This window comes from Choloepus didactylus, chromosome 18, assembly GCF_015220235.1.
Source record: "Choloepus didactylus isolate mChoDid1 chromosome 18, mChoDid1.pri, whole genome shotgun sequence".
Lineage (NCBI taxonomy): Eukaryota > Metazoa > Chordata > Mammalia > Pilosa > Megalonychidae > Choloepus > Choloepus didactylus.
Window position 1 is genome coordinate 1501287 of NC_051324.1, and position 18998 is coordinate 1520284.

Genomic DNA, 18998 nt, shown 5'->3' on the forward strand with positions numbered 1-18998 from the left:
GCAGCACCCGGTGGCCTCCATGGATCGCTCCTACGCCGGCGGCCGGGCAGGGGGCGCAGGGCGGGCCCGGGGGAGGGACGGGCCGCGGGCTGGGCCGGCCGCCGGCTCCGCCCCTTTAACCCGCCCGCGCCCGCCGCCCGGGCCGCCGAGAGCGCGGGGCCTTCGCGCGCGCCCGGAGACGCGCCTGCTCGCGGGGAGCGCCGGGCCTCCGCGGCGGCCTCGGCCTGTTTCCCCGTCGGCTCCAGGGTTCAAGATCGGACCCTAGAGCCCCGCGGCGGGGGCCCCGGGGCTGCTGCTGCTGCAGCCCGACTGGGTCTGGAGAGGTTCCGGAGCCCGGTTCGGAGGCGCTGGGCCCCCGGGGAGCCCCTGCCCACCCCAGGCCCAGCTCGGGGGATGGTGCGCCGCCGGGGCCTGCCCCTTGCCGGCGGCCTCATCTGTGAAACGCTTTGCTTAAGGCCAGAAGCCCTCCAGCAACGCCACGTGGAGCTCCCGGCATACAGCAGGCGCCCACTGAGTGCACGTGGCTGTTATCCCCGCAGAGTGAACCGCCCCCAGCTGTGTCCCCACGATCTGCCCGGGGGTCAGGGTCGGTCTGGGTCAGGGCGCTGCCGCGGCTCCCAGTGCGGGCATTTCACAGCCATTGCCGTTCTCAGCCGCCCTGCGCGGGCCCCTGCTTTCCAGAAGGGGAAACTGAGGCCCGCAACGCAGTGACCCGCCCCGCGCCCCCCGATCTCCCGGGGACCCAGCAGGTAATCCTAAAATGCACCCAGGATTCTGGCGGGTGACCTCAGGGTTCCTAACAAGGGGCGCCGGAAGGAATCGTAGGCCCAGAGGCTTTCTCGACCCCCAGGCTCACAGCCCAAGCGCAGACGCGTCACAGCGGGTCCTGGGGACCGCTCATTCCACGCGCGGGGACCAGCCCCTCCACACCCCACCCCACCCCAACCCCGGCGGGCTCGAAATTCAGTCCTGCGCCTTTAAGTCCGCAGGCAGTCGGCGAGGTCCCGCCCCCGCGGAAGAGTTCCGGCAGGCTGGGGGGCGTGACCAACCGGCCATTGGCTGAGCCGCGCAGTATTGTGGCACGTGAGCCGAGCGCTGCGCGCGCTGATTGGAGCTCCGGCCTGCTCGTCCGCGTTCACTGGGGTCGGCGGCCTCCCGGGTCCGCCGCGTTCCATTCCCAGGCGGGCCGGCCGGGGCCGCGGCGTCCTCGAGCCGGTGCGCGGAGCCGCGGCGCCTCGGGGTCCGCGTTCCAATCCCGTCTGGGCAAACCCCTCGGTCTCCCGGGACGCCGGTTTCCTCGCGGGGGAGCGCCCCGGGCCTGGCCCGGACGGGCAGGTTGGGCGGAGGCGGGAAGGAGGGGCTTCCCCGGGGCCGCGCAGAGTCGGGCCGCGTTTAACCCCCTAGTTGGGGGCTGTGGGTTGGGGCCCGGTGTAGACAGGTGGGGGGACTTAAAGCGGGTTACAGTCTGCCAGGTGGAGTTCAGGCCCCGCTGGAGGCGGGTGACGGTGTGGGTCGCCACGCCGCGCCTGATGCACACGCCGGCCGCAGGGCTGAACGGGTCACCCGCTGGCCGCTGTCCTCATCTGTCCCGAGACCTCCTGTCCTCTATTTTTAGTCGGGGCATTTGGGCAGGTGCTGGGGACTGAGTCAGGCTCTGCCCCCGGCTTCAGCCGTCACCCGGTGACTGAGTCCCGTCCCCCCAGCAGGTCGGGGTGGGCCGAAGGCCTCGGGGCCTGAGCTGGCCGTGACCTCACGGTCGGGTGCCCCGGCCTCCCCAGCCAGACAGTTCTGCCTGGTGTCTGACCGGTTCCCTCCTGCTGGAGCCCAGGGCCCCCAGCTCTCACCCCTTAGAGCCTGGGGCTGGGCACGTCTAGCCAGACACCTGCAGCTTCCTTCTCTGATCCTTCCCCTCCACTACCTGGGCTGTTTTGCAGGGGAGCAAGCAAGTCGGGCCCAGCTGCAAGCTCTCACCTTACCTTCTGGGGTGCTGATGACAGCTGCTCCCTGTCCCCCATTCCCGAGGACTGGTCCCGTGTCTGGGGCCTTCACCTGAAAGCCCCCTTGCTCACTCCCTTCTCTCTGCCTTTGCAGCTCTGTCTCTGGGGTGCCCTGTCAGGGTTTGGAGATGTGATTGTGGCCCCATTAAATACCCCTCACCTGTCTAAACTGAGTGTCTGGCCACCTGGTGGGGTTCTACAGACCTCAGCCCACAGCCTGAGACCCCCCGGGCCTTAGTCTCCTCCTTGGGACACTGCTCTCAGACTCTGTTTGGCTCTTGGGGAGCTGCTTGGGAACCACTGGGTGAAGCAGACGGGGACACTGGGGCGCTGGATGCATTGCATTTGTGAGTTTGAGCCTCTGCTGCTCACTGTGTGATCAGGGTAAGACGGGTGGTGATGCCAGCCCCTCCTCCCAGGGGTTTGGTGGTGTCAGGGTCCTAAGGGGTGGGATCGGGGGCCATGGGTGCTCTGCTCTGACCTGCCACAGACCCCAGGGCCTTTCTGTGTGAGCCCCTTTCCAGGGGACAGGTTGTGTGCAGGTTTGGGGGTGTAGGGGCAGGGGCTTGAGCAGCACTCCTATCTCCTCCCAAGAAACCCTGCATGTAGCCCCCTTTCTCCTGAGAAATTCTCAGGGGCCTCAGTGCCCCAGCAGGATGGCTGCCAGGGCTTCCTGCCCGTTCCTGCCCCCGGGAGCCTGGCTCCCCCACCAGAGCTGCCCCCCCACCCCTGGCTCTCTTACAGCAGACCATGGCGGAGCCCCCACAGAAGTGGGGGAAGAGGCCCGATGGCAGTGCCCTGGGTGGCGCCGTGGACTTCCTCCTGGCCAACGCCCGCCTGGTGCTGGGCGTGGGCGGGGCTGCAGTGCTGGGCATCGCCACCCTGGCCGTGAAGCGGGTGAGGCTGGGCCGGGCAGCGTCACAACTGCGCTCCCAGGGAGGGCCACTGGGTGGGGGCTGGGGCCCAGGGGAGGGCTGGTGGGGAGCACTTCACCCCCCAGGGGCCTGGTTTGCTCTGCCCGGGGCCATGCCCAGGCCCCCGATGCCCTGACCCGTGTCTGCCTGTAGCTCATCGACAGGGCCACCAGCCCAAGGGGCGAGGACGATGCCAAGTTGGACCCCACGTGCCTGGAGGATGGCTGGAAGGAGCTGAGCCTGCTCAAGGCCACGCCACACCTGCACCCCCAGCCGCCTCCCGCCCCCCTCAGCCAGCCCGTGCCGCCCCCAGCATCTGCGCCTGCTGCTGCAGGTGAGTGGCAGTATTCCCCTGGGACGAGGGGGTCTCCTCTGGTGGTCTCCTCGAGTTCAGCCCAGGCTCCGCTGCTAACCTGGATGTGCCCCTGCCCCCGGGGTGGGGAGTGCTTTTCCTGCATGTTTTGTGGGGAGCGTTTCCTGCCCTCCCACCTCTCAAGGTGGTGCCGACGCCTCAACTGCCATGGGCCGTGGAGCGAGGTGGCAGCATGGTTATGGCAGGCCGTGCGAATCGGGAGGGGGGCCTCTGGTGGGGAATCTGAGGCCCCGAGAGGCACCTGTCCAGGGTGGGCGGTAGCTGGCAGAGCTGAGCTGGACCCCACGTCTCCCCACTCCGTACCGTAACCGCAGGGCGAGGGTGTGTTGTCGGGCGGCCGCTGGGAGAACCAGGCAAAGTATCCTCTCAGCTGGCCTTGCCGTTGGCCCCTCTTCCGGGAGGGTCCAGGGGGCCTGGGGTGTCACCCAGTGGGGAGTCGCACAGGGCGCTCTAACTCGCGCATTCCCACACTGACCCTGACCCCTGCAGAGGGTCCTGGAGACGCCCACCCTCGAGACCCTGATGCTCGCACGTCGCCCCAGCTCAGCTGCCCGGTCCCCCTGTGCCTGACCTTCCAGGAGAAGCTGCTCGCCTTTGAGCGGGACCACGTGGCCATCCCTGCAGCCGACAAGGCTCTGGCCAAGCAGCTGGCTGGTGACATCAGCCTGGAGCTGCAGGCCTACCTGCGGGGCAAGTTCCCGGCACTGCCCTTTGGGGCCCTGGAGCCAGGCGGGCCACTCTACGATGGGCTGCAGGCGGGGGCTGCCGACCCCATGCGCCTCCTGGTGCCGCTGGCGCTGGAGCCCGGCCTGTGGGGCCTGGTGCCAGGCATGGACACCGTGGCCGCGGATCCCCGCTGCTGGGCCCTACGCAGGACGCAGCTGGAGTTCCATCCCCGTGGGAGCAGCCCCTGGGACCGCTTCCTGGTGGGCAGCTACCTGTCCCCCCGGGCGCTCCTGGAGCTGCTCCGCCAGGCACTGGCGGCCTCTGTCAACTGGCCAGCCATCGGGAGCCTGCTCGGCTGCCTGATCCTGCCTGGCGTGGCCTCCCCAGAGCTGCTGCTCGAGGTGCGGCATGGGCACCTGGAGCTCTGCATCGCCGTGCTGCCCGCGGTGGCTGCTGCTGGCCACCTCCTCCTTGCCCGGCCCCTGGAGGGGCTGGCCGGGAACCTGTGGGTGCAGGACTGGTACCCGGCAGAGGCTGCCAGGCTGCGGGCGCTGGATGAGGGTGATGCTGGGGTCCGCCGGCGGCTGCTGCAACTGCTCTGCGGGGTCTGCCGTGGCCACCCCATGCTGGGGCAGCTGGGCCGGGGCCCCCTCACCCAGGTAGTCCTGCACCTGGGGGAGGCGGCGGCCAACTGGGCCGAGGAGGCCTTGGGGGAGCGCTTCCTGCAGGCCCTGGAGGAGCTCGTGGGCAGCCTGGAGCGGGCCAGCCTGCCCGGCCACTTCAACCCTTGTGTCAACCTCCTGGACAATCTGAGTGCGGAGGAGATAGATGCCATCGGCTACGCACTGTACAGCGGCCTGCAGGAGCCCGAGCGGCTGCTCTAGGGGGGCGGGGGTAGCACACTTGCCTGGGGTGGAGAGCCATCTCTCTTGCTTTTGGCCAGGATCGGAGACAAATGTCTTGATGCTTGCAGGGTGGTAGGTGCCTGTGCCCCGAGCGCCTGGGGCGATGTCACCTGAACTCAGCTGGGTTACCTCTTTGGCTGCTCGTCCAGGACCCCCCTCTGCTCCTCGGGGCCAACCCCAGAGCCCTGGGCTTTATCTGTCATCACCAGCAATGCGTCCCCACTGATGGACTGTGGCCGCTGCTGTCCCAGGAGGGGTGGGTGGTCAGCTCTATTTTTTCTACCAAGAGGAAGTGGTTTTAGCACTTTCCTCGGGTGCAGCTCCAAGGCATCCGGGGGCCTCCAGGCCAGGAGTCTTGTGTGTTTGCTGTCCCCTGGGGGCTGCAGGCACCTGGTAGGCCCGCAGTACAGCCCTTCCCGATGTCTTCTGCGTTGAGCAATCTGCTTCAGCTCTGGAGCCGTGCAGGGGGTAGAAAACCAGGCTGACTTGCTGCCCACCTCGTGTCTCGAAGGTTCTCTCCCCTCCAGCTGGCCGAGCTTTCTCTTCGGGCTGCAGAAGCCCTGGAGAGCCTCCGCGATGTGCCAGAACAAGTCTTCTTGCCGAGCTCTGTCACCTTGAAGCCTGGCTGGGTAGCAGGGGCCGGAGTGGGGAGAGCTGCCCCCACCTGTCTCCCTAGTAGCCTTTCTGTGAAACAGAGCTCTGCCTCCAAGAACGTGAATGAGAATAAAAGGAAAAAATTCTTAGACAACATGTGAATTGGCAGCTGGGAAGGATTGGCCTGGTGCTACCTTTTGGAGTTTCCTGGGAATCCTGTGGCTTGGCCTGAGAGTTTGGGATCGAGGGAGGTGGGGAGTGGTGGGATATAACCAGGAGAGTCGTGGAGCGTGTGGAGCAACTGGGAGCCAACCTTGGGGTTTTGTTTCTCCTGGAGGCCGCACACGCCATCCCCACTGTGTGGCCAAGCTTCCTCACCCTCTGTCTCCTCCTGTGGCCCCCGAGCGAGGCCTCGTGCTGAGGAGAGTGGGCGTGAGTCAGTGCGTTTCTGCGTCCCTGCAGATGCCCAAAAAGCTGGCGGCCTTCGTCATCACAGACAGATGTGTCCACAGCTGCAGGAGCCACGGGGGTGGGCTGTGTTCTTCCCCTCCCTGCTTCCGAGTTTCCTGAGGTGACTTCAGGACAGGGGAGCAGGGTCAGCTCTCTCTCCAAGGGGCTGACACGTGGGGCAGCTGGGTGCAGGCCGCGGGTGGGGGCCATGCTGCATTTGGGGTGCTCCTGAGCATGACTGGGCTGCCTCGAGGCAGTGTGGGCTCTGCGGCACCAAGGCTACAGGGGACACGAGGGCAGGAGGCTGGGAGGCCATGCGATGACTGTCCGGGGGCTGCCCCGTGGCCTTGGCGCAGGCGCCTTGAGCAACCTCGGTAACACCGAGGGGGGCCAGGGAGTAGCGCGGGCTCGGCACCTGTCCGGGCAGAACCTGTGCCTCAGCATCCTCACCTGTGAAGACGGGGGATGACTTACTCCCCGCTTCTTGGGGTGGCCGTGAAGATCAAATGCCCCTGAAGGAGAGATGCCGGGCCTAGCAGCCTCTCAGTCAGCCAAACACGGCCAGGCCCTTCATGGGCTGGGGGCCAGGGCCGGCGGGGGCCATGCTCTCCAGAACCCACCAGTAATGGGGCTGCTCCGGGTGCTGGTGAGGATGCCAGGCCGAGAGGCAGGCTTGGTTGGAGCCCACCTTCCGGACACCAAACCCAGCGTGGCCCATGGAGGCCGCCTGCTTCGGGAGCTCTGCATTTCCCCTCACGCTGTGGTTTCCCCGAGAAGAGCAAGGTACTGGGATCAAAGAGCAACTCCAGCTGCCGATCGTGGAGTTGGGCCACTTCCAATCTCCGTGCATTTTCCTCAGCTCTGTAAGCTCAGGGTTTCTCAGATAAACTTCATATCAGACCCATGTCAAGCCCTGACTAAGAAGGAGGAAAACAGTGACCCGGTGGCATGGCCTATCTGAGGACAAGGCCCAGGACGTCTGTTTCTGGCCAGAGAAGACTTGGAAACAAGCCCGTTTGCTAGGCGCCTTTGCAGGATCTTGGGGCCAAACCAGCTGCCCAATGAGCTGCTGCTAAATTTTACTCTGTCTTCTGTAACGCAAGGATGACTCCAATTCCAGTGCCAACTCCAGCTGCTTGGACGAGCCAAGTCTAGCCTCAGCCCGCGGCTGAAATGCCCTAAAACCTAGAACCTTCAGCTGTGGGGGCGGAAACAGTTATTCTAGTTTTCTTAGTTTTACCAAGTGAACTAAGGACAGGAGGTGTAATGATGGTGGAAAGCAGTACCTGCCTTACCTGCTCAGAACCAAGGGGTTGCCCCATGCAAAAAAAAAAAAAAATTGGAAAAGGTATTCGTACCCTGACATAATCTGAGAATAAATTTTACCACATGTAAGAGGCGTTCTTTTTGTAAATTAACTTATGAACACTTTCTCTTCAGGAACACTTAGAAACTGTGTCCATCGGGCGGGTGTACTGTTTTCCTTCATAGCTGACCAAACGGTACTTCAGTTTTTGCTTTTCCCCCCAGTGCTCTGAAGATAAGTCTTTGTGTACCCAAGCTTTCTCTTTAGGACAGGTTCCTGGAGGTGGGGTTGTGGGTAAAGTTGTTCCAAATACTGTTGCGATCTCCTGCCTAACTGCATTCCATGGGGCCTTCAGTCAGCAGTTAAAAAACCAACCCGGTGCTGAGCCAGGGCTGGAAAGAGAGCACGACGTCACAGGTGGTTGCGGTTGAGAAATAAAAAGATCTCCGCACCACTACCCACTAGCAACTCGGGCCTCCATTTTTTTTCTGTTTTCCAAATTTCCTAAGATTTCATTACTTTGGGATGGGAAAAGAAACGGCTTACACTCCCACCAACGAGGTGCGCCAGAGCCTTCTCCCCCGCGTGCGGAGGACCCTGTGGTCCCGGGAGCAAGGCGCTCCCCGACGCTCCCCCCAGAGCGGTCCTCCCCGCCCGTCCTCTGGTGTGGGCCGAGGCGCACCCACCCCCAAGGCCCAGACCAGCCAACCCCGAGTCCCACCTCAAGAGCCACCGGCACAGACCCGGAACCCCAGCCCACCCCCCTGCCCTGTTTCTCCCTAAAACAAGGGGGACTTAAACATCATAGACGTTTGTAACGTTTTAATTTTTCACAAATGGATTTTTTATAATCAGGAAAATAAGAGTCTGTAAAAAATACATATGCCAGTTAACGTGACAATCTAGTTGCACTTAATTCTCTGAGGACGCTAAGGCAATGGGGGAGAAACCTGCTCTTCCCGGAGGAAACGTGATGCTGCAGGGGCGGCTGGGAACACCTCGCAGTTTGGCGGGTTCCCTGAGGGCCCATCTAGACCAGCAAGGTCGGTGGCTGGAGCCGCAGGTGGGCAGGACGGCCCGGCTCACGGGGCTCCCTGCAGCGTGGCTGCCGTGCACTCAGGACAGCAGTCCCAGGCGCAGGCTGCCCCCGCCCAGCTCGCAGGCCAGGCGCTTGCATCTGTCGGCACCAGGGGCTGCTGGCACCCTGGGGTGGAAGGGGAAGCTCCGCCCCTTTACGCCGTGGTGTGGGGAAGTGGGAGGCAGATGTGAGCTGGTCGAGTCTGCACATCCGGAGGTTCCTGCCTGCAGCAGGCCTGGAAGGAGTGGCAGAGGGTGACCTCACCTCGGCCATCTTCCTCTGTGCTGAGAGCCGGCGCGGGGTGAGGTGGAGGGGTCCGTCTTCAGATGCCAGCTGCTCCAAGACCAGTGAGTAGCAGGTATGTGCCAGGCCCGAGTCCCTCCCCACCTAGCAGATGCATGGGGCTCTCCTGTTGTATTTTTCTTATGTTTGTGGGACAGTGGGAGACTGCCCGGCAAAGCCAGGGGGAGAGCCACCCATGGGGAAGTGCATGCAGAAGCCAGCCTGCCTCCTCTTCCGTAGGTGATGACAGGTCAACCCCCTGCTGCCACGTGAGGCTCTCAACATTGGTGTGGAAAGCGGGGGAGGGTGGGGGGATTTTAAATCGCTCTGAGATGGACACACAGGGATTATCTCTGAAAAGATTAAAAACCACAAACACATCTAGTATCCATACTATACAAAGAATTCCTACAAGTCAACAACAAAGAGAAACAGCCCAATTAAAACAATGGGCAGAGAGCTTGGATAGGCACTTCTCCAAAGAAGAAACACAAACACCCGTAAGCACATGAAGACGCTCAACATCACTGGTCTTCAGGGAAATGCAAATCAAAACCACGGTGAGGTTCGACTTCATGCCCACTAGGAGGGCTGGGACTTATTTAAAATTTAGACTAAGGTGGCAAGGATATGGAGAAAGTGGAACCCTCGTGCATGGCTGTGGGCACGGGAAGGTGCAGCTGCTGAGGCAGCAGGCTGGCGGGGTTCCTCAGAAAGCCACACACAGGCTCACCGTGTACCCCAAGGAACAGAACACAGGGACTTGGACCAAAAGTTATACACGAGTATTCACAGCAGCATTATTCCCAACAGCCCAGAAGGGGAGACAGCCCAAATGTCCACCGATGGATAAATGGGCAAACAAAATGGCATATTATTCAGCTATAAAGATGAAAGCCATGAAGTACCGATCCATCCTTCAACCCAGATGGACTTGAGAACGTCCTGCTAAGCGGAGGAAGGCAGCCACAATGGGCACGTGGCTCCACTCACGCACCGGCCCGAAGCGCAGGTGCCAGGGGCTGGGGGAGGAACAAGCAAAGCCGTAAACCCGGGCAGGGTCACCCCACACCCACTGACTCGAGGCCCCAGGAGCCTTCCCAGGAATCTGTAGACCCCCACCTGCCACCTAGCCGGGGCACGGAGCAAGGGGTCTCGCGGGAAGGCAGGGGCTGAGCACGCCAGGCCTGAAAGCAGCTCACGTCTTCCCCAGATAGCAGCGGGACTCAGGGACTCGCCACCCCATTTCTACCCCTCTAAACTCCAAAGTCAAGGCCATGTGGCTGTGTGCCCCTCACAGTCTCACGAAGGCAAGTGAGGTACTTTGTTTGCCCAGAATGCACGCAGGTGCAGTCCCACTACGAGCCCGAGGCCGGCCTCTGCTCTGCTCCGAGGGACCAGCTGTCCGGGGCTGTGTGGAGGGGGCTGATGCTTGCCAGGGGCGCAGGGAGGAGGGCGGGGCAGGCAGGGAGCCCCGACAGAGGAGGAGTGCAGCCTGGGGGCGAGTGCTCGCCCAGCACTGGAGGCTCTGAACCCATCGCTCCTGCTCACGTCCCCAGACACAGCACCAATGGCCGCTGGAACCAAAGGGGAAGAGCCCTTTGTTAAGGCTCACGGCCTGCAGGGTGGCCGGGCCGTGGCAGCTCCTCAGCGGCGAGGGGACAAAGCTCCCTGCAAGTGCGACTACAGGACAGGAGCCACCACCTTTCTCAGCCGTGAACGAGCACAGGGCTGCTCGGAGCTGGCCCTGGGGGTGCACCAGTCCCCCAGTTAATCCTCTGGTTGCCAACTTTTCTCGGTGCTGACCCTGAATGTCCTCGCGGGACTTCTGGCAGTGGCCAAGGCCCTTCCGGAGCCCTGGGCAAGGGGTGGTGTCCGTAGCAATTTCGAGTTTCCACGAGAGGGGCGGCCACCAGGTCCTGTGGAACCAGCTCGCTTCGCAGACATCGGGGAGCCTGGTGCAGTGGCCCTGCCTGCTCCGCCTTCCCTCATCTGTTCTGAGGACAGAAGGGGCGAGTGTGTCCAGGCTGGTGGCAAAGGCTACATTTCCGGGTCTTCTTTGCCGTGGCCCCAGAGTCTGAGGAATTGGCACGGGGTCTTTTGCCTCTGGCCTCGGACCCCTGGGCTTTCCCTCTGCCTCCTGGCCAGGGTGTGGCTCCAAAGGTGCCTGTGGGAAGAGTCAGGGAAGGCCGAGTTTAGAGCTGAGACTAAAGCAGCCAGAAGTACAGGCTGGTGTTTGGAGGAGGGCACCGAGACTCTGACAGGCCAGGCTGTCTGAGCCCGTGAGGGCGATCCACAGCATCCAGACACGAGGCGCTCACTTACGGTGACCCAACGCCGTCCCTCAAGACTAAGCTATTGAAGACACCGCCCCCCGCCCACTGTCCTGGTTAAGGCAGGCTCAGGGGTCACTTTTGACAGAGGCAGAAACCCAAGCAAGTGACAACCCAGGGTGATGAGACCGCAGAAACAAACAGGCCTGGGACCACCAACATGGGTCCCACCTTCCTACAAGGAAGCCTGGAGCCTGGCCCTTCCCAGGCCCTCCGAGCCTCCACGCACCGGCCGCCTGACTGCCCAGGACAATCTGTCAGCCAGCCTGGAGGTCGGACACCATTTCTCTTCCTTTGCTGACGAGTGACCCTTGCGTACTGGATTATCTTCCACACACTTCCCAAGTGGTTCTGTCCCTACAAGGACGTCTCTGGTCCCTCCAGCCCTGGTGGCCTGCTCTCAAGTCCTAACCTCCTACCTAGCTCTCTGGGATCGTCCAGAGCATGCAGAGCCGGCAACAGGGTGCTGGACTCACAGTCTGAGAGCAACAAAACTCCTCTATAAGAGGAGTGCCAAGGAAGGCAGGTGGGCTGAGGAGACCGAGGCTGCGGATCTCCGGGGCACTCCGACGCTCACTGGCCCTGTGAGTCCCTCACAAGTGTCTTGTTAAGCTTCTCAAGTGTGCCAGGAGGGCCAGGGACCACTTCAGGATGCTTTCCTGAACGTTACCCAATGTGACCCAAGCCAACTGGCCTTGGGCAGGTTCCTAGATCCATCAGGGTGAGTTTCTTCACCTGAAGGAGGCGGATGATAATGACCTTGCTAGGTTTACAAAGGCCACGAAGAGCGCAGAATGGGCAATCAGGCAGGCCTAAACCTCAGCCGTCGCTGTGTGACCCTGAGACACGTCATTTGCCTGGACTCCCTCTCCTCATCTGTGAAACCGAGGTGAGGATGCTGACAAAGGTGCACGTGAACTACACTGAGTCGGCTGCAACCTTATATTCTGCGAGGAAGACTGGGCACTCGATCAGCTGGAGGAGACCAAACCCATCCCCGGAGGAGCTCGGTGGGCACCCCCGGCCCACCCCTGCTCACCTGGGGCCACATTCTCGTCCACCCACTGGAAGAAGCCACACTGCTGCTCACGGGGCCTGGGGCACGTGTGGAATTGGCGGCCCTTGTTGGGACCGTCCTTCTGCACAGTCCGCGTGACGGCAGGCTGGCTACACAGGCAGGAGGTGCCGCCAGGCCCACCCAGGTGGCTCCCTGCACCCGGTGGGTGTCCCTGCGAGCTGTGTGGAGGCTGTGATGCTGTGAGGGGCGGCCCCGGGGCTCCACGTGGGCTGCTGTCAGCCCACAGGAAGAAGCTGCAGCCGCCCCCGTTGCACTTGTAGAACTGCCGGCCCTGGTTGGGGCCCTCCTTGCGCACAGTGAGCAGCAGGGCCTCCTGGCCACAGTTGCAGGTCACAGAGTTGCCCTCGGCAGCGGCGGTGGGCGGAAGGTGAGGTGGGGCCAGAGCCTCCGCCAGTCCAGGCTGTCTGATGCCAGGAGGCTGGGGGTGGCCGTGCTGGCTGCTGTCCATTCTGTTCAGGGACTGGCTGGCCTGCAGCTGGCCAGAGGGCTGGCTGGCTGGCTGCCAAGCTCTGGGGGGGCCCTGTGAAACTCTCAGGCCCAAGATCTCCCTCAGGGTCTCGTCACAGCCGCCGATGCAGCCCACCAGCTCCAGAGGCATGGTCGGGGGGACACTACCACGCTTAAACTTTAACTTCAACCTGGAGAGTGGGTGGTGGGTGGGCAGAAGACAAGGAAAAAGCATTAACACCCAGGTTGAAAGTCCTTCCGTGGGTGCAGAGAGAGCTGTGCTCACCCTGGGCCCCCCATGCTAACTCTCTCTTGTGGCTGCCTGGACCCCAAGGAGCACCTCCGAGGCCCATCGGACACGAGCTCCTCCCATCCCCACCCGAGTGCAGGCTGGGAAACTGCACCTGGAATCACAGAGCCCTGAATGGTCTCCAGTAGACAGATGCCCCCCGGTGGTTACATTTCTCTGAACTGGCAGTTCTCAAAGTGCAGTTCTGGGACCCTTTCAAGGTGAGGCTAAGACTATTTTTATAGTAATGCCAAGAAGTTATGTCCATGTTGCTCTCATTTTTCCATGTGTGCACAGGAAGCTTTCCAGAAGCTATGGCTCTTGACAACTCAGCAGAATCCAGACATCAGACTCACAAAAATATAAGACAATGCCATTTGTTTCACTTTTTTTCTTTGTTATGGAAAATAAATGTTTTATCAAAAAAACGTTACATATGCTAACATGTAATATACTTGTTATCTTTAAATGAACTGATAAATTAGTATTTCAAAAAATGTCTCTGCTTCACTATGGTAAATACCAGTAGACATAACCCACCCCCAAAGCTCTCTACTCCCTGATGATTCAACGATTCAAGAGAGAAGAGGGACCCTGTGACTCGCCACCGGGGCTCTGGGCTTCCTGGAGGAGCTAGGAGACCACGAACAGTGAAGGCTGTGGGACAAGCTCTCTGGAGAACGTGGAGAAAGGTGCCCACCGGTTTACTCCTGTGCTTGGAGGGCACCTCCCCAGCCAGCCTGGTGTCCACACCTGCCGTGGCAAGGAGGCGACACCGAGGACAGCACAAACCTGGGGACACCGCCATCGGAGTTCTGAGTTCTGCCCTGAAGCACCACCTCCCTACTGAGAGCAGAGGCCCGACTCTGCCCTGCTCACCGGTACACGGGGTGTGGCTGGCACACTGGACACACACTGTCATCCCTGCTGGCTTCCAGGACAGAATCAGGAAACCACATGGCCGAACGGCATTCTGGGAAACCCGTGCAGCTGAGGTAGTACCTGGGGGTCAGAAGAGAGATGGTGAGGAGGGGGCCACAGCCCAGATGGGAGGGCCTGAGCTCAGCAGGTGACCCACGGGGGCTCAGGGCCCCCCCATCCTGGCAGAGACGTGTCCTCAGCTGATCAACAAGGACATTCATTTCACTGGAGCACTCCGGAAAACTAACCGGCACTGACCGCCCACATCCTTTAGAGACGGATAGCTGTTGCTGACCCCGCTCTGTACTTAAAGATAATGGACCACCCCTCAGTGTGACGCCGGGTGCCGCGTGCTCACGGTGCTCCCACGGCCCCTCACTTCTTCCGCACGACGGTCCTGAGGCGTCACGCTCAGCACGCAAGGGCTGGGAGTCCACCCAGGGACGTGCGTGCACTGGGTGGGGGCGGGGGCCTGCCTGCCTGCCCAGCTGTCTGAGGAAAGAGCTTTTCCTCTTAACACCCACACCACACATCTTTCCCAGCCAACACTTCCTCAAGCCTTCCAGTCACAGAATTTTACACAATTTAGCAATTTATACTTGGTTTTATGTGTGGCTGGATATGATTAGACCAACCACAAAAATCACAACATAAAACCCAAACACAATTATTTAAATAGCAAATTCACAAGACAGAAATGGAAATTATCAGGTACATTCTAGAGTGCTGACTTGCTCAGAAAAAATCAATGGTCCTCTGGGGTGACTCAGAGAAGCATTACTTTGTTGTCAAGTTCCTGGAGAACTCAGAGCTAAAACAAAAACGAGTGTTCTCGTCTCTTTTATTCCAAGGACTACTAATCCGTTTACCTCCTGGTGGCAAAGAAAGAAAACAGCACATGGACTGATTTACTGAGTGCTCACGCGTGTGCCTCAGATGCAGGGTGAGCCTGCAGGGCACCAGCCCTCGTCACGCTGTGGGTGACGCGCCTGGCCTCCAGGGCCGACCGCTAACCGAGACTCAGGACGCAGGCTGGGGTGGCCGCCTCCTCGCCCAGGAAGGCCACCAACAGCTGGAGGAGGAGTTGGGGGAGCCCACCCTACCATGCGGTGCTTCATCTGCCGGATGCTCCAGCAGCAAGGAGGCAGCACGTGCCGTGCCCCTGGGGAGGGCTGGGGAAGGCAGCGAGCGCTGGGTTCCAGTTCAGCCTCAACCGCACACCAGGGCCGCCTGGGTCCGAGTGAGCCCGTCCCATTCCCGGACAACCGAGGGAAGCAGAGCCGCCTTACAGGCTGGTTATGACAAACCGGTTCTCAGGGTGAACCCCACCCACTCTGCTCTACTACACTGAAAAGGAAAAGGGATTTGAGGGTTTTGGAGTCAAAACTAGAGAGAAAACCAGAATCTGCAGAACACCTATGAGGGATCAGGCCCTGTGCCAGACACTGGACCCTTTCTGTGTCATCCACATTCTCACCACAGCACTGTGAGGAAAGCACTACTGCCATCATTTCATGGAAAACGAAGTTGGGGCTCAGAGCAGCTAAGTAACTTGCTCAAAGCTGTAAAGCTAATACAAGCGGCAGACGTGGGATCTGAGCCGAGCCCTGCCTGCTCCTCCGCTGCCCCATGTTGGTGGAAGGACAGCCTATTGGTCTATCCACAGGGGACAAACCCCAACCCTGGGCACCTCAGGCCCGATCCCAGCTGCCACCATCACATCCCCATCACATCCCCACCCCCCGTCCGGCCCAGGAGCACTGGGCGAGCAGAGCAGGGTGGGGGCTGGGTACTGACCCGCCGCTCTTCCGGGTCCTGAGGACCATGGCCCGGCCACACTGCGGACACTTCCTGATGGGCTGGGGCTGGGTGGGGTGCACCTCTTCTGGTTGGGCCACTTGCACCCCTTCCCCGAAGTACTGGGACAAGGCCTCGTCCAACCTGAAGAAGAGACAGAAACACACACCACAGGTCTCAGGGTGCTGTCGCCACCTGCACCTGCCCGCCATGCCTGTGGCCTCAAGGACCAGCTGGTTGGTGCAGCCCAGGCCCGAGGCAGAGAGGGCCAAGCTCCCCAGCAGGCCCTGCTCCTGGCCTCCTGCCCACCCCCAGCCAGCCGCTGGAAAGAATCCAGCTCCAGGAGATAAGTTTCTGCTTTGTCATTGGCCACACACTAAGCAGATAAAACTGCAGTGTCCACGCTCAGACTCCAGAAAGGCCTGCTTAGGTTTAAGTTCAAACGAGCTCAGGCATCTCTTTTCAAAATTGGCATGGGGGAGGACACATTATTTCTAATAAAACGGACACACGCTGCTTGCTGAATGGCCCCTCCAAATACTCCTGAGAACTCATGGCTCATGCCCTAGCACCTGGCCAGACAGACTTAAAAAACTACACTGCAACTGGGCCTTTAGTCAAGGCAGAGTTAAAATGAAGAGAACGGCCTTTCTGGAGCCAACAGCCCAGAATAATTGGACCAGCTATTCTGATTACTGTTTCCTTATGACAGAGCTCTAGGGAAAGGAAAAAACAAAACTCAGAGGAGGAGACCCCAAGGGGACACCTCAGGCCCAGGAAGTGAGCCTGCTGCTGAGGACAGACCGCTGGCCATGACCCGACCCCACACAGGGCATGGGTTAGCAGTGGTCACACCAAAGATGTTCTCCCAAATCACCCCAAGATGTCCTGTTTCTTGTTAGGGAGTGTTACTTTTGAGACCTCAGAGTTAAATGACCTCTTGGGCAGGAACGCAGGGCCTGGCACTCACTTCTTCGCTTTAACCACCGCTTCCATAAAAACCTGCTTGTATTTCTGGACCTGCTGCCTTAGAACCACCAATTTGTCCTTCTTCCCCTCACAGATGAGCTTCAGATCAGCTTCCAGCTCGGCCCGAAGGTCAGGCTTGGACATCTCATAGCCCATGGAGTCATAGCCTGCAGAGAAAGAGCGGTGTTCTCTAAGGACCACGGTGGCGACATAGCCGCCCGCTGCCACTGCCAGCTCCGCCCTTACCTTCTACCAGGCCCATGCCCAGGTGGCCCGGGAGAAACCGCTTGTCTGCCGTGAGCCCCACGTACATCCTGGCCTTGATGGTCTCGATGTGCTCCGCATGCGTGGCGTCAGTGCCTGCAAGCCACTTTCTGGTCACTAGGAGGCTGGGGCTGACAGCTGCCGAGGGGGCAGCTCCACCCAGATGTACTGAGGGTGCCACAATCACTACGGGGCCCCTCCTCCACCCCAGCCCACGTGGGGACTCACCATGGAAACCACCCCTCGCGCCCGAGGACTCAGCACACCAGTTACTTCCACCTTTAGGGCCTCTTTTTTCCCACCCCTCTCCTCGGCTCCACAGCCCGTCACAGCAGGAGCCCACCTCAGCCCATCTGCATTCTGACAACACCCTCAGTCCGCTTCTGGCCTCTTCCTCCTGCCACCCAATTCTCCGTGCTGGGGCCAGAGAGACCCTTAAAAGAGTAGCTCTGCCAATAGGGAAAGGAAACCACAGATGCCGGTTCATACCCACCAGGATGGCTGTGATTAAGAAGATGGACAATAACAAGTGTCGGTGGGGACAGAGAGAAATCGGGCCCCTGGTCCCTGCTGGTGGGAGCATAACATGGTACAGCCAAGGGGTCAAACTGTCCAGTGGCTCCTCAGTGAAACAGAGCTTCCATGACCCGCAAGTCCACCCCCAGCCATATGCCCAAGAGTCCTCAAGGAGGAGCGAATGTCCACAGCAGCCTCATTCCTCAAAGACCAGGAAGTGGCGGCAACCCCATGTCCCTCAGCAGATGAGCTGTGTGGTCTCTGCCACAGTGGAACATATCCAGTCAACAAGGAAGACAACACGGCGAGCCTCAGAAACGTAAGGCTGAGTGAAAGGAGCAGGCACAGAAGGCCATGTGTGGTGTGGTTCTATTTATATGAAAAGTCCAGAAAAGGCAAACCCAGAGACTGAAAGTAGATCAGTGGTTGTTAGACCTGGAGAAGCCGGGGAGATGCGAGGGTGTGCCAGTTTGAATGTATTATGTCCCCCAAAACACCATGTTCTTTGGTGCGGATGTATTAGTGCTGATTAGGTTGGAACCCTTTGATTGAGTGTTTCCATGGAGATGTGACTCAATCAACTTGAGTGAAATGCTGGGATAATTTCCAAGGAGATACGGACCCTGCCCATTTAGCATGGGTCTTGATTTAATCCCTGGAGCCACATAAAAAGCTCACAAACAGAAGGACCTCAGAGCAGCCGAGAGTGACATTTTGAAGAGCAGCTAGGAGTGAAATTTTGGAGCTGCAGCCAAGAGAAACATTTTGGAGATGGCCATTGAAAGCAGATTTTGCTGACACTTTGTTCCGGAGAAGCTAAGAGGGGACAAGACATCCCAAGAGCAACATTTTGAAGAACGCACAGGAGCTGAGAGAGGAGCTGGAACACAACCTGGGATCAGCAGGCGCCAGCCCCGTGCCTTCCCAGCCGACAGAGGTGTTCCAGATGCCACTGGCCTTCCTTCGGTGATGGTATATTCATGTTGTTGCTTTAATTTGGACATTTTCATGGCCTTCAGACTATAACTTTGTAACCAAATAACCCTGGTGTTTTGCAAAACAGCAGCATTAGCAAACTGGAACAGACAGCGACTGCTAATACACGTGAGGCTTCTCTTTGGCATAATGAAAATGTTCTAAAATTGTGAGGGTGCGTGTCTCTGTGGACGTGGTATAAACCACTGAGCTGCACACTTTACACGGGTGGATTCTATGGTAGGCGAATTATGTCTCAATAAAGCTGCTTTAAAAATTGCTTTTAAAAGACGTAGCTCTACCTGAGTTGCGTCCGTACTTAGAGACCTGAATGGCTCCCTGCTGACCTCAGGCCGACACCTGAGCTCCTTGGCCAACTCCCCTCCCTGCCTCCCCCTCTGCCCCAGCAAATCCAGCGTGTGTGCCCCCGTTCCCGCACCTTTACTCACACCCTGCCCCTTGCCGGGCTCACCTCCAACTCATCAGGAGTCCCCCACAGGGAGTCTCGGGGCCCCGCTCACACAGCTGCCCCCATGAAGGTGCCTCCTGCCTGCTCCCCCACACCCACGGCCTGTCCTCGATGGCTGGCGTGGTGTGTTCCTCCTTCCAGGAAGGCCTCATTTGCCTCTGGGCCCCAAGTGCCCAGCATGGCCTCCTCTAGTGGGGGCACAACTGTTAATGACTACAGGACCTCCCTCTGATTTGACCCAAGCCTGCAGTGTTCCTGAACACTCCCGGTGGTCACTGAGCTTCAGGTCGGAGCACTTTCCGAGCCACAGAACCATGACAACAAAAGGGGCTCCGTTCCCCTGACTCTGGCAGGGAAGCGGCTATGCCCCGGAGC

At 60.1% G+C, this 18998-nt stretch overlaps 3 protein-coding genes across 13 annotated transcripts in view; 1 reads left to right on the forward strand and 2 right to left on the reverse strand.

Moving 5' to 3' along the window:
- FLII (FLII actin remodeling protein) overlaps window positions 1–21 on the reverse strand; it is a 5798-nt gene extending 5777 nt beyond the window's left edge. Inside the window, exon 1 of the mRNA XM_037809294.1 lies at window positions 8–21. Coding sequence (XP_037665222.1) covers window positions 8–21 — 14 coding nt within the window. The remainder of the gene's footprint in view (window positions 1–7) is intronic.
- A 596-nt stretch (window positions 22–617) lies between these two features.
- On the forward strand, window positions 618–7238 carry MIEF2 (mitochondrial elongation factor 2). 10 transcript variants are annotated; one of them, XM_037808027.1, is made up of 4 exons: window positions 618–749; window positions 2742–2894; window positions 3065–3245; window positions 3774–7238. In XM_037808027.1, the coding sequence occupies exons 2-4, from the start codon at window positions 2748–2750 to the stop codon at window positions 4832–4834; spliced, it is 1389 nt and encodes a 462-aa protein (XP_037663955.1). In that variant the 5' UTR covers window positions 618–749; window positions 2742–2747; the 3' UTR covers window positions 4835–7238. The 10 variants fall into 10 exon arrangements, with proteins under 10 accessions (XP_037663955.1, XP_037663949.1, XP_037663948.1 ...); XM_037808021.1 differs by lacking the exon at window positions 618–749 and adding an exon at window positions 1135–2381; XM_037808020.1 differs by lacking the exon at window positions 618–749 and adding an exon at window positions 1135–2344.
- A 774-nt stretch (window positions 7239–8012) lies between these two features.
- TOP3A (DNA topoisomerase III alpha) overlaps window positions 8013–18998 on the reverse strand; it is a 37708-nt gene continuing 26722 nt past the window's right edge. The window contains exons 14-19 of one of the 2 annotated variants that reach the window (XM_037808017.1): window positions 16646–16759; window positions 16401–16566; window positions 15431–15574; window positions 13592–13714; window positions 11938–12614; window positions 8013–10732 (exon numbers count right to left, since the gene is read on the reverse strand). In XM_037808017.1, the coding sequence (XP_037663945.1) occupies window positions 10554–10732; window positions 11938–12614; window positions 13592–13714; window positions 15431–15574; window positions 16401–16566; window positions 16646–16759 (1403 nt within the window). In that variant the 3' untranslated portion in view covers window positions 8013–10553. The remainder of the gene's footprint in view (window positions 10733–11937; window positions 12615–13591; window positions 13715–15430; window positions 15575–16400; window positions 16567–16645; window positions 16760–18998) is intronic. The other variant, XM_037808018.1, reaches the window with a different exon arrangement.

What these genes read in the sequence shown, in the direction of transcription:
- MIEF2 (XM_037808027.1), top strand. Translation starts at nt 2,748, where the DNA reads ATGGCGGAGCCCCCACAGAAGTGGGGGAAGAGGCCCGATGGCAGTGCC. An exon ending in CCACCCTGGCCGTGAAGCGG is followed by an intron (nt 2,895 to 3,064) that starts GTGAGGCTGGGC and finishes GTCTGCCTGTAG; the next exon opens with CTCATCGACAGGGCCACCAG. An exon ending in ATCTGCGCCTGCTGCTGCAG is followed by an intron (nt 3,246 to 3,773) that starts GTGAGTGGCAGT and finishes TGACCCCTGCAG; the next exon opens with AGGGTCCTGGAGACGCCCAC.